Genomic DNA, 13,653 nt, shown 5'->3' on the forward strand with positions numbered 1-13,653 from the left:
TCCCATAAGGCTTAAAACAGACCAGCACCGGCATTTCAGCTTTGCCAGAAAACAGCGTTGTAGCTGCATCTTCTGCTTCTGCTTCTGCTTCGTATACGTCTTCGTTTTTGTGGCTTCTGGACGTTTGCCAGGAAGGGCCTTTGGCAGTTTGCCTAATTGGACTAAGGTTTGTGAGATAACTGAGGAATTTGTGTTGGGAGGCATTTGTTTTACTTTGAGTTGAATGATGCTGGGAATGAAGTAATTCCCAGCTGTTCGAATAAAGTTTGTTTTTCCACGGACTAAGTTTATTACTACCTACTTGGGCCTGGATCACAACACCTTCTCTATCGGTTTGCAAATGTGAGCGGATGGGACGTAATGTGCTTCGCTTGCACTCGCCACCTCTGCGCATGCTCATGGCCTTCCGTGCATGCTCTTTGCTTGCGCATTACGTCCGGGAGGGTGGGCGGAGCCTCGCACAGTCACCACTACCAGTTCTCCCTAACCGGACAGAACCAGGTGAATCCCACCACTGGATCACATGCCTTGAAGATCTTGGGTGAAGCAAAAAAAAGGGGGAAGCGATGCTGAGAGTGCCTGAGTTTCATACCCTCTCTGGGCTTTTGAATTTGAGCTTGTATTCTGATTAGTTGTCAGACTCCCATGGGACCATGCAGGGGCAACTCTGTAGGTTGTCTTGAGTCTCAAGCTTGGTTGACTCTTGCTGGGTGATGATATAATGAAAAGGCTTTGGGCAATTCCCACTATGGCTCTGCTTGAAGGCGGTAGATCTTTGTTATGTAGAATAGACTGGCTCAGACCTTAATGGCCCATTGACAAAGGTGTGGGGGCTGAGTTTCTGCCTCCCTTTTAGGGGAAACATTCTGCCCTTTTAATATTTACTAAAATTTTCATTTTTCTAGGCGAGGGGTGGGTTTTAACTTCCTACCGAACTGGAAAGGATAAAAAGGATAGCTTCTTCATAGTCTCTAGTTCTCTATCTTCTTTTCCACCCAGTGAAGAAGTGGAATGCCATGGGAAGAAATAGCTTTATTTCACTACAAAAGCCAAATTAGCTAACAGTAAACAACAGCCTAACAAACCCTGCTCTCCTCTAGCACTGATGATGTGACGTAGTTTGGTAACGAAATGTCTGCAAGAAAACAGCCAACCTCAGGGAGCACCAAGGACTCTACAACTCAACCCTGAGTTCCAAATATTCCCTTCCATCCGTGCCAGTTTCTTGATTTACATAATAATGGGTTCTATGAAGCAGATGTAATATAGAAACAGCGTGGCGTGTGATAAATGACACTTATCATTAATAGTACTGTAATTCTGTTACGTCTGTTTGGTTCAGTAGAGTGTATGAATATCAGTGGGAGCGGATAAAAAGGAGCTGGAATGCAATATAATAAGCGTCAGCATTTTGATTAATTTGCCCTGAATAGTGGAAAACCTTTAAAAAAGGGGAAGAAAAGGCTTTCTAGCTCTGGAATGACATCTTTATCATCTGCAAACTGATCTGTTCAATTACCGCAAACGTATCGCTCTTCCTCCTAAAACAATATTAGGCTAAGTCTTTGGGGCCCGTTGCTGGCAAAACATTGCTAACAAGGAAGTTATGAAGCAACTGTTGTGCTGTTACTGAGAAAAACCCTCTGCCAGATGTGGAAAAACCCTCTGCCTCTCTTCCCACCAATAACCCACCCTCTTTCAAGCATTCCAAGCATACTGTAGTCTCTTTTTCAGTGCGAAAGGAAATGCCAAGAAAAACGAAATCAGGAATCAAGGTGTTCTTCTTTTCACCAGCGCATGCTGGGCTCAGAGCCAGGAATATGTGGGGATTTCTAAGGCCTAAAGTGGATCACTTTAGAACAGGGGTCTCCAACCTTGGTCCCTTTAAGACTTGTGGACTTCCACTCCCAGAGTCCCTCAGCCAGCAAAGCTTATTAAACAAACCGCTGTAGGTCATGGGAGTGGAAGTCCACAAGTCTTAAAGGGACCAAGGTTGGAGACCCCTGCTTTAGAACATTCCGGATGTAATGCGTGTTTCCTGCTGAATTCCGTTTGGAAAGTCTGCGCACATATTTTTGTAGTAAATCTCTCAGGTGTGGGTTGGTGGAGAGAGGGTTTTTTTTAAAAAAATGTATGCACGACTGCATCTTTGTGGATTGTTTTCTTCCTTAGTTGAGCCATTAGGAAAAACCTTTCATGCCATTGTTATACAGGTAGTCCATGACCTACAGCGGTTTGTTTAATAACTATTCAAAGTTATGACAATGCTGAAAAATGTGACATACAACTGGTCCTAGCACTTATACCTTGTCCCATCCGAGTCGCCCCAGCTAATTGGACAATTCAATACAGGAGAGAGAGAGAGGAAGAGAGAGTGAGGGAGGGAGGGAGGGAGAGAGAGTGAGGGAGAGACAGAGAGAGAGAGAAGGAGGGAGGGGGAAGAGGGGGGAAGGAAAGGGAGAGGGAGAGAGGGAGGGAGAGAAAGGGAGAGAGAGAGAGGGAGGGAGGGGGAGAGGGGGGAAGGAGAGGGAGAGAGAGGGAGGGAGGGAGAGAAAGGGAGAGAGAGGGAGGGAGGGAGAGGGAGAGAGAGTGGGGGAGAGAGATGAATTGCAGTGGTGTCTTAAAGTATCTTGCTAATTAGTGACACCTAATTTAATCTTCTCAAATTAGACTCTGTGAAGGGCATTTCTGCTTGCCCCTCTCTTGAGTTATTCTGCCTTGGATTGTCCAGCGATTAGTTGGCCATGGCAATTTGTCCTGCTGCGAGTTGACTGAGGCAGGTCGAGTTGTCCTATTTCAATTACAGTGTCCCTGTGGTCACATAATCAAAAATTGGGAATTTTGGCACCTGGCAAGTCTTTACTATGGTTGCGGTGTCCTGGAGTCACGTGATCACTTTTTGTGACTTCCTAGCAGGCTTTTGACAAAAAAAGTCAATGGGGAAAGTCAGATTCGCTTAATGATGATGTGGCTCACTTAAGGACCACAGCAAAAAGAGACTCACTTAATGAGTCCATCACTTACTGACAGGAGTGCCAGTCTCAGTTGTAAGTCAAGGACTACCTGTATATTTGTGAGTAAAGAGTGTTGTTTACAATAGAAAAACCTACTGTTCAAGGACGGAGCTGTGTTGTATTATGACTGTGGTAGGTCTCTTTATGGCTCTAGGTCTCTTTATGGCTCCAGGCCCAGCTAGTATCAATCACTTTTGAATGAAGATAGCAGACAGACAGAAAAAAACCAAATACTAACTTCGTGAATTGGGAAGTGTTGTGTATGATCCCATTGGTGGGAAATCCCAGCGGGAAATTCCAGCGGGAAAACATTTGAATCCTATTGGTCTCGCAAACCCAACAGGAAGCTCCCACATCAGATACCTTAATACTTTCTTTGGAATTCCCTGGGTTGCTATATAAACCAAGGATACACAGCTTTTGACCTAAAACATTAGTTAAGACCCTCAGAGAAAACAATTTGCTGCTGTTTTGTGATTTTTTGTTGTTGTTGTTTTTTTGCTTTGTGACATTGAGCAGATGCCATCAGATTTATTGATTTTAACGGGGCTTTCCTTGGCTGACAAGGAGGAAGTTAAACTTGCATCTTTGTGACCTTTCTTCTCCAAATCACCTGAGGGCAGGACAAGAAGCAATGGGTGGAAACTCATCAAGGAGAGAGGCAATTTAGAACTAAGGAGATATTTCCCATCAATTAGAACAATTAATCAGTGGAACAACTTTCCTGCAGAAGTTGTGAATTCTCCAATACTGGAAGTTTTTAAGAAGATGTTGGATAACCATTTGCCTGAAGTGGTGTAGGGTGTCCTGCCTAAGCAGGGGGTTGGACTAGAAGACCTCCAAGGTCCCTTCCAACTCTGTTATTCTATTCTATTCTATTCTATTCTATTCTATTCTATTCTATTCTATTCTATTCATCGTGTTGTATAATTAAGTGTTAAATTTGTACCCTATGACTATCATTAAGAGTTATAAGTGTTGTACCTTGATGAAGGTATCTTTTCTTTTATGTACACTGAGAGCATATGCACCAAGACAAATTCCTTGGGTGTCCAATCACACTTGGCCAATTAAAAAAATCTATTCTATTCTATTCTATTCTATTCTATTCTATTCTATTCTATTCTATTCTATTCTATTGCATTCTATTGCATTCCATTCCATTCCATTCCATTCCATCCCATTCCATCCCATTCCATTCTACTCTTGTTGCAAAAGCTAGCTCTCAACCAGGAGAAAAGAGATTCACTTAGACCGAAAAGTGCTTTTTCAAGAGGCAACTGGACTTCCTTTGTTTTTTCCCTTGAAGACGTTTCGCTTCTCATCCAAGATGCTTCTTCAGTTCTGACTGAAAAAATTCCAGTCAGAACTGAAGACGCTTCTTGGATGAGAAGCGAAACGCCTTCAAGGAAAAAAAGCAAAGGAAGTCTAGTTGCCTCTTGAAAAAGCAACCTTCAGTCAGCCATGTCCTGGATGACTGAAAATCTCCATAGATAAATGCAGTTAAAAGAATTTCCCACCAATTTACTGCCAATAACACTCCAGGGGCTCTCTTCAATGTCTCCTCCCAGAGAGAAGGCTGTCGGATATGGAAGATGACCATGATGAAGGGAACCGACGGGCTGGGAATCCAGATCACTGGAGGCCGTGGATCCAAACGCTCCCCTCATGCCATCATAATTGCCCGAGTGGAAGAAGGTGGATCAGCTCACAGGTAGCACTTGTTGTGGAGGTCTTTTAATGCAAGTCTGTCTGTCTGTCCCAGCTTTTAATTAGATACACCTGGGGATCAAAAGCTCAAGGACAACAAACCCCGATATCATGTGTACATTATTTGATTTAGACTTGCTTCTTGGCCGGGATTGGTTCTCAAAGTAACTTTCAGTATTAAAATCCAACATATAACAACAGCAATCAGCAAATAAACTGGGAGACTTTGAGTTTAGTGTGGCCTTAGGCATCAAAGCCACTTAGAACAGGGTCTCCAACCTTGACAGCTTTGCTGGCTGAGGATCTCTGGGTGTTGAAGTCCACAAGTCTTAAAGTTGCCAAGGTTGGAGACCCCGAGTTAGAAGACCTCAAGCCAGCCATTTTCTCTCAACCCAAGGAAGAAGGCCATGGCGAGCCACTTCCAAAATCTTGCTGAGAAAACTGTATGGAAGGGCGGGAGGAAGGAGGGAAGGGGAGGGAGGGACTGTCCCAAAGTTGCTTTTTCAGAAGGCACCTTGAGTTTCTTGGGTTTTTTTTTCTTTTGAAGACGTTTGGCTTCTCATCCGAGAAGCTTCTTCATCTCTGACAGGATAGTGGGGAATGGGGAATGAATCCAGTCAGAGATGAAGAAGCTTCTCAGATGAGAAACGAAACATCTTCAAAAGAAAACAAACAAACAATAAGAAAGTCCAGTTGCTTCCTGAAAAAGCACCTTTGGGATAACCATGACCTGGATGACTGAGAAGGAAGGAGTGATGTATTGTTATAATTTTATTACCATTACATTTTACTGACAAGAATGTCCTGTCCCCCTTGTTGCCAGAAACATTTGGCATGCTTGGTGGTGAAGGGACCCCTTTGCTCAATCTTCTGGATTTATCATGTTGCATTTGTTTTTGTTTTTGCATTCCCACAAGAACTCCTTGCTAAAAATATTTCCTAAGCTTTTCTTCTCAGAAATATTTTTTTCCTAAGGTGTCCCAGTAACCCCGAGTAGCTTATTGGTAGAAAGGGGGAAAAAAGCATGCTTGTTCTTGTTGTTATAACCCTCAGAGAAACAGTTCTCTGTATCTAGAGATTTAGCAAGAATACTAAATGTAAGACTTGAAAAATAAGGAAGTAAAATTATGAACGTGCTTTGTTCTCAAAACAAAACCTGCTAAGGGATAAAATCCTTTTGATGGGGTGTCCTCCTGCCTGTGGCAGATTCAAGGTAAATGATCCTTCTCTCCCCATCCACCCACCACCCTTAGGTTCTTGAATCCTCTACGTAGATTGCTTTACTAGTGATACATATAAAGGTAGAGAAAACTGAACAGTTTTGAACAGGCTGCTTCTGGAAAGTTTAAGACTTCAAATATGTTAGAAGGACAATGCTAATTGCTACATACAACTAGTTCTTGACTTACAACTACAACCGAGCCCAAAATTTCCGTTGCTAAGTGAGACATCGCTAAGTAAATTTTGCCCCATTTTATGACCTTTTTTTAAAAAACCACAATTGTTGAGTGAATCAGTACAGTTGTTTTGCGATTAACAACATGATTGTTAAATGAATTTGGCTTCTCATTGAATTTGCTTGTCAGAAGATCACAAAAGGTGATCCCATGGCCCTGAGATACTGCAACCGTCATAAGTACATGCCAGTTGCTAAGTGTCCAAACTTTGATCATGTGATCATGGGGATGCTGTAATGCTCATAACTGTGAAAAACGTTCATTTTTTTTCTAGTGCCATTGTAACTTTGAACGGTCACTAAATGAATGGTTGTAAGTTGGGGACTATGTGTATTCATTTTTTTTAACCTGCCACAGATAATTGTACACATTTGTTTTTAAATCTATGCATTCTTGAACATGGATGGAACCAAGGTATCTGCAGGGTAACTGGATCTTTTTATTTCTCAGCAGAATTATTTTGATTAGAGGAATTAAAGGAAAAGCTGTTTTGGAGATCTGTCAGTTGAATGAAGGACAGAGGCAACTTATTTCACAGAAAAAAAAATCTCTGTTGTGATTGCACAACTTGGATATCACACTGGTGTTTTTCAAAGACTAAGCCAGCCTGCCTTCACCAATTTCTTATCCTCCCATTGCACCAGACTACAGGTGTCAAACTTGCAGCATAGTGTTGCTGTCACATGACGTATCACAATTTTTTTCCCTCCGCGGAGCTGGGGTGGGTGTGGCCTACACAACGCATCCGGATCACGGGCTGCCAATTTCACACCCCTAGACCAGGAGTCAGCAATCTAAACACTCAAAGAGCATTTCCTAGAGAAAACACCAGGAGCCACAAAAACCTTTTGACCTCTAAAATGAAGATAATACTGCATAGATCATTTTTTTTACCTTTATGCTATGTATAAAAAAAACAATAGCGTGTTGCATTTATGAAATCAATGACCTGCTATGGAGAAAACACATTTTTATTTCTGCATATGCAACAAAAATGTTTTGAACTCCGAAAAAAAAAATAGATGGGTCGTAAATGATGTGCAGGCGGGTGTCGCACAGGCAATAAATGACATGCAGGCGGGTGTTGTGCACATTGGTGATTGTGACGCATATTTTGAGTGATAGGGAGCCTCAGCAGAGGGATGAAAGAGCCTCCAGATCCGCAGGTTGCAGACCCCTGCCTTAGAGTATAATTCCCATAGTTCCAAGCCAAGTTGGGAAAGGCAGCAATATGCACCTGGGCCAGGACCTTCTGCAAATCTAAATCCAAAATACTACTACAACTACAGTGACTAAGTGTTTCCTTCTTCAACTCAATTTGTCTTGTGGCAAATACAATCTCACTCCCAGCATTAGGAATCAGCATTCTGCCTCTTTCTGCAGAATGGAAGAATTTGTAAGATTAAAAAAAAGAAAGAAAGAAAAGAAAGCAAGCCAATCTTTTATAGCACAATTTACTGCATGTAATCTGTCTGGCCTGCGATAAAACTTTCATTAGTACTGGAAAAGGAATATAGATCACCAGGGAGTATTGTATGTGTTATCTGTATGAGCACCAGTAGGTATAAAGTAGATACTTATTATAGAGCGGCTATGAAGAGTTTTTCCAGGCTTAACTTAATATGACCTGACTTAGATTTCAAGGTCATTAACTACCGGTAGTTCTGCCTCCAAGCCCAAAACCATGCAAGAAAGAAAGAAAGAAAAAATGCTGACATTTTACAAAGTTGTAGCTTTGTGGAGTTGTAGACTGCCCATGTCCAGGAGGGTGGGGAGTCTTGGTATTAGCCAACTAGGTGCATCAAAGTATTGAAAATACAATCCATGTTGGGTGGGGTGCAATCTGACTTTTAAGTACTAAACCTTAAAGGCAAATTCTTAAAAGAAAAGTGATACGTGAGAATTCTTGTCTTAAAGAATTCTCTTGGGAAGAAGTTTTTTGTTTGTTTGCTTGCTTTTGTTTCAGACATCAGTTTCTGGCAGTGAATTGTGGGATTTCCTTTCCCAAATGAGAAATTAGATCAAATTCTCAAGCTTAGGCGCCTTAGCACGGAGTGGACGTTTCCACTGACTAAAATAAATAAATAAATAAATGCTTAAAGGGACTTGACCATTAAGAATAGCATCGCAATACGTACTGCTGGGAAGGATTGAGTGCTAGGACCAGAATGAGTCCATGCAGAGTTAACTACTCCAGAACAAATGAGTAAAAATTCAGTGGTAGAGCTGACCTACTTACTAGTGATGCTGTTCGAGTTTATAAAGCACTCTGAGACTCTCCAGAGGAAAGTGTTAAGTAAACATGGAGTTGAATATTCATTATTAACAAAATGCAGACACAGCCTCTGATGTTCACCTTGAAATTTCCCTCTGAAGAGGATGGGATGGAGGAGTCAGGTTTTCCAGATCAAGCATGGCCGCTTATTTGTCCATTTCTTAATCTTGGGGTGGAGGTAAACATTTACTAAGGAATATTTTGGCTCAGTGGATAAGACGCTGAGTTTGTCGATCAGAAAGGTTGGCGGTTTGAATCCCTAGTATAGGTCTCCTGCCTGAGCAGGGGGTTGGACTAGATGACCTCCAAGGTCCCTTCCAACTCTGTTACTGTTACTCTGATATCATCTTGGGTTTTCCAGCTTGTCAAGTCCTCTTTTAAGTCTGAAGAAACTAAGCACACGAGGCAGGTTTTTTTTTTGGATGGTATAAAGTCTGTTTTGTTCTTTGTTTGCTTAGAGATGGCAGGCTGAAGGCGGGTGATGAGCTTCTAATGATCAATGGCCAGTCTTTGGTTGGTCTGTCCCATCAAGATGCTGTTGCTTTACTTCGGTCAGCTGAAGGCCTTGTGTACCTAGTAGTGGCAAGCAGGGTAAGTAATTTTATTTATATGGTTTCATATGTTGAAGAAAGCATAGAAAATTGCAAGATTCTTTTCATAAAATGTTCTCACCACCTTTGAGCTTTGAGTTGAAAATGCAAAACTGACTAAGAAGAAGAGAATGACTGGATGGACATCAACTTTATGAGTCTACCTTACGAGAGGATTTGGTCAATTAGTTCTGGACTTGGAAAACTTTTTCTTTCTATGAAGGGCTATTAAAACTAGGGAGAGAATCAACTGGGAATTGGAGTTGGCAGCAGGTGGAATAAGACCACTTTTTAAAATCAGGATATCATACTGTAGAGTAAAGTGGAAGCTTTAAAACCTTGCAGATGTTTAAAGCATCCATTTTATTTTTTAAAAAATTCTGAAACTTCCAATAAGTCCAGGCATTTTGAGTTCATCTTCAACATGACATAGAAATCTGGTTCAATCTTTAGCCAGGTCGAAGCTCCATTTCCCTGTTCTGTAGGCATCTGATCAACCATATCATGCCATATGTAGGATTGATTGAATCCTACTATGACTTTCTGAGAAGGTGCTTACTATCTTGTGATGAGACAACTCAGGGAATGGGAAACCAGCAGATAGCTATTGTTGACCTCTTACATCAGGTTGGCTGATTATCAGGAATGATGATAACTATAGTTCAAAAACAGCTAGAAAGTCAAAGATTCCCAATCCTTGAAACAGACAATAAAAATAATTTCAGTTGTTCGAGTACATTTTCAGAACTGATATGTATTGTAGATCATGAGTTTCTAACCTTGGCAACTTTAAGACTTCTGAACTTTAACTCCCAGAATACTTTAGCCAGCCATGTCTTGAAGTTGTCAAGTTTGGAGAGCCTCTATAGATGACTCTATAAATTTAAATTCTAGTCCTATAATTGAACAATTATCCAATTGCATTCATGTTTAGTGGAACAAGTCTTAAGGTGTGCAAAACTAAAGTGACTTCAGCAACAGTTGGAATTATTAACTATCCAACATATTTGGCAACACCTTGCTTTTCTCTCTGATTGGTATCAGTTAAAGCCATTTAGAATGGCTGTCAGTAAGCTTGTTCTTAGTTGATGGAGTTTGGCTCATTGCCAAATTGCTCCATCTTTCCATAAATTCTTCCTGCACTTACACCTTCTGTGGAGCTGACTTAAAATCTTGGAGGAAGTAGCTCTGCCAAAACATGTTTTATGTGAACTAAAAGCATACGTTTCTTTTATTATTGCAACTGGGATGGGTAACAATATGGATTTTATCAGTTCTATGTCAGTTGTGCAATAAAAGCGCAAAGCTAAGTAAACTTAATTAAAAGCAGTGTGACATCCATTTTTGCAAGGGAAACCAAAGTGTATTTTGCCCAAACACGTTTGGTTCGTGAACTCCCATCACTTGGAGAATCAGCTGTTGACTCTGAATGGCATTTGTCAAATGGAATCCATGGAAAAGACAATTCTCAGTCATACTGTATGGTGAATTTACTGATTGGAAAAGAGCTGTGAATGTTTGGCTAGTAATACTGGAAACAATGGTTTCCCTCTAGTTAAGATATCCACTCCTTCAGATGCAGTCTTTCAATTCCCTTATCCTAGAGTAACTTTCCCCCCAAAAAAACCTATTTATAAAACCAGCTAAAATATTTTAGAAATAGCAAAGTGGGTGGCTGGAAATCTACTCCATGGCAATTATATGAAAAGCAATTATTTTGACAGGAAGCTGTTGCTTATTTATGAAATTTATGTGGTGCCCATCTCACCTAGCTTACAACAAAATGTTGAGATTATGGAAATAGGTTGCCTACAAGTATGAAAGGATTATAGGTAGTCCTTATTTAGGACCACAACTGGGACCAACAATTAGATTATTAAGTGAAGCAGTCACTAAGTGAAACCATGATTGTGCTTATGATCTTACTTCGGTTTTGCTTTGCTGTGTAAATATCATAAATGCAGGAATTAGTCACACAATTACCTTTTTTATCACAATTGCGAACAGTCACTAAGCAAGGACTTTTTTTATGTTTGAATGGGCTAATTCAGGGCTCTCCAACCTTGGCAACTTTAAGATTTGTGGACTTCAACTCCCAGAGTTCCTCAGCCAGCTTTGCTTTGTTTTGCTGGCTGAGAAATTCTGGGAGTTAAAGTCCACAAGTCTTAAAGTTGCCAAGGTTGGAGACCCCTGAGCTAATTCATTCTTCAACATGGCCAATGACCTCCTCAGGTGCATCAAAGATGGAAATTAACTTTTTAAAAAGAAAAATACCCTCTTTCCAGTATTACCGCATTTCCCTTTTCCAAGGGAAATCTTGGCAAATGATCATTATCTATAATGTGATGCTTACTTTATAGGGTAGCTGTACTAACTATTGAATGAATATACTCATAATGTGTAATGGCGCCTATCATTCTTCCCTTCTTGTAGGAAGGAGCAGAAGAAGATGTCCTTCATTATCCATCTACAAGTTTGCCAGATCTAATTAGCACTTGTTCTGCTCAGGATACGGCCACCTGGATTGACAATAAGGAGAATGAAGCACCGGAAGAAGAGGATGGAAAAGCCCCAGAGTCAGGAGTCCTGGAACCTGTAAGTATGATGTCTGTGAAGGTTCTCAATCCATCCAGGTCATGGTTGTTCCGAAGGTGCTTTTCCAAAAGACTTTCTTGGTTTTTTTTCTCCTTGAAAATGTTTCGTTTCTCATCCAAGAACAGAAGATGCTTCTTGGATGAGAAGTGAAACGTTTTCAAAAAAAACCAAAAAAAACAAGAAAGTCCACTTTGTCATTTGGAAAAAGCACCTTTGGGATGATAAGTATGAACTTTCACAGGAAACCATATTGGGATATGCCCTGCCCAACTCAGCTTTGCGTAGCTAAAAATATCACTTGGGTTGGTCTCAAAAAGCTAAACGGGCTGGTCTCCCAAACCAAAAAGTTGAAAATGGTTACTACTTGGTTACCATTACAAGCCAGGTTTGTAGACTAAACTGGGAAATTGAAAAACCCTCTGGATGAAGGCAGTGACAAATCCAGGGGTGAAATCCAGCAGGTTCTGGAGAACCGGTAGCAGAAATTTTGAGTAGTTTGGAGAACCAGCAAATAACACCTTTGGATGGTCCCAGAGTGGGGTGGGAATGGAAATTTTGCAATATCCTCCCACAAGGAGTGGGGAGGGAATGGGGATTTTGCAGCATCCTTCCCCTGCCATGCCCACCAAGCCACACCGTGCCCACCAAGCCATGACCACAGAACCAGTAGTAAAAAAAAATTGGATTTCACCACTGGACAAATCACTTTTGTAATGTTGTCAGCAAAGCTACATAGATGTCTCCGTGACATCATAAGGAGGAGTCAACTTCTATTGAAAAGATACTTTTCTTTACAAGTCAATTCCATTCAAATTCTTCTTTGTTTAAAGAACAGGAAAATTTTATTTATGTATATGTACACATGCTTGGGGGTATGTATTGTTTCTCTGTGAACTGTATGGAGCCTTGTATCAGAAAATTGAGATAAATCTGCATATTAATTTAGGAAATGCGAATGATATAAGCTTGTTCAAAATTGCAAGTCAAATAACATTTATCACAACACCGGCATATTATTTGAACAAATATTAATTAACATGTTGGTCATTTCTTTTAGCAATTGCAGCTGCTTTAGAGGTTTATCAGAGAATCATATTTTGCTTTCTTCAGAAAGACTATCATGGCAATTTACTAAAAAATAATAATAATTCAGACATAATGTTCTTTGCTAAATAAACCATGATGGCTTATTAGATCAAGATTGACAATGCTCTTGTTCTTTTATAAAGCATAATGAAAAATGTCCAGCATCAACCACAGTTCTCCTTCACAAAAGAAACTGGTTTAATTTGACTAGAAGAGGAAGGGAGCAGATAAGCACAATTCCATTTCAGTCCACTTAAACCAACGTTTATTGACTTTCAGTGATTGGACTTTGGTGTGTCACGGTGGATTACTTTCATATTTCATATTTCATTTTAGCCAAACTCCCAATGAACTCCTTGTGACCTTTGTAGAAGATATTGTACTTTGTATAAATACGTCAGTTTCTTTCTTAGCTTCTTCTTACTTCATTCTTTGTGCAATATATTGATTCTGGATCTGCTCTTGATGGCTGTTTTAGTGATTTATTTATCAATTACCATCTGGAGCTATTCAGTTTGAGGTAAATACTATAGAAACCCCTGCTCCAAAGAATTAAACTGCACCTATGAAGATATGGAAGCCCCCATTTGATCAGTTTGGAGACCTGTCTGGCCCAATATCCTCTTTCCTTATAATATGTAATTGCTTGTAGCCATTTCAAATTCCAAGCAAGGGACTATGGGCAGAAATGCAAAAGAGAGCAAGATAGCTTTGGGTAATTGAAGGGGTTAGAGCTGGAGGATAAAACATATCTAACCATAGAGGAATAAATTAAGATAAGGAACCTAGCTTTATTTATATTAACCACTTTAGCCATCTATTTGTAGGGTTAAGCATGCTTGGAAAATGATCAGAAGAAGTGCTTGGGTATTTATGCAGTTATTTTTCTGCTGCTCATTAAAGAGTCACATCTTTTTAAAGGCTTC

General features: G+C 40.4%; 1 protein-coding gene across 7 annotated transcripts in view; it reads left to right on the top strand.

Moving 5' to 3' along the window:
• Positions 1 to 13,653, top strand: part of PDZD2 (PDZ domain containing 2) — a 371,146-nt gene that overhangs the window by 269,617 nt on the left and 87,876 nt on the right. For all 7 annotated transcript variants that reach the window (XM_058170301.1, XM_058170304.1, XM_058170303.1 and 4 more), the window contains 3 exons: positions 4,586 to 4,728; positions 8,915 to 9,047; positions 11,480 to 11,641. In XM_058170301.1, coding sequence (XP_058026284.1) covers positions 4,586 to 4,728; positions 8,915 to 9,047; positions 11,480 to 11,641 — 438 coding nt within the window. The remainder of the gene's footprint in view (positions 1 to 4,585; positions 4,729 to 8,914; positions 9,048 to 11,479; positions 11,642 to 13,653) is intronic.

The sequence above is a fragment of the Ahaetulla prasina genome, chromosome 2, assembly GCF_028640845.1.
Source record: "Ahaetulla prasina isolate Xishuangbanna chromosome 2, ASM2864084v1, whole genome shotgun sequence".
In the NCBI taxonomy this organism is placed as follows: Eukaryota; Metazoa; Chordata; class Lepidosauria; order Squamata; family Colubridae; genus Ahaetulla; species Ahaetulla prasina.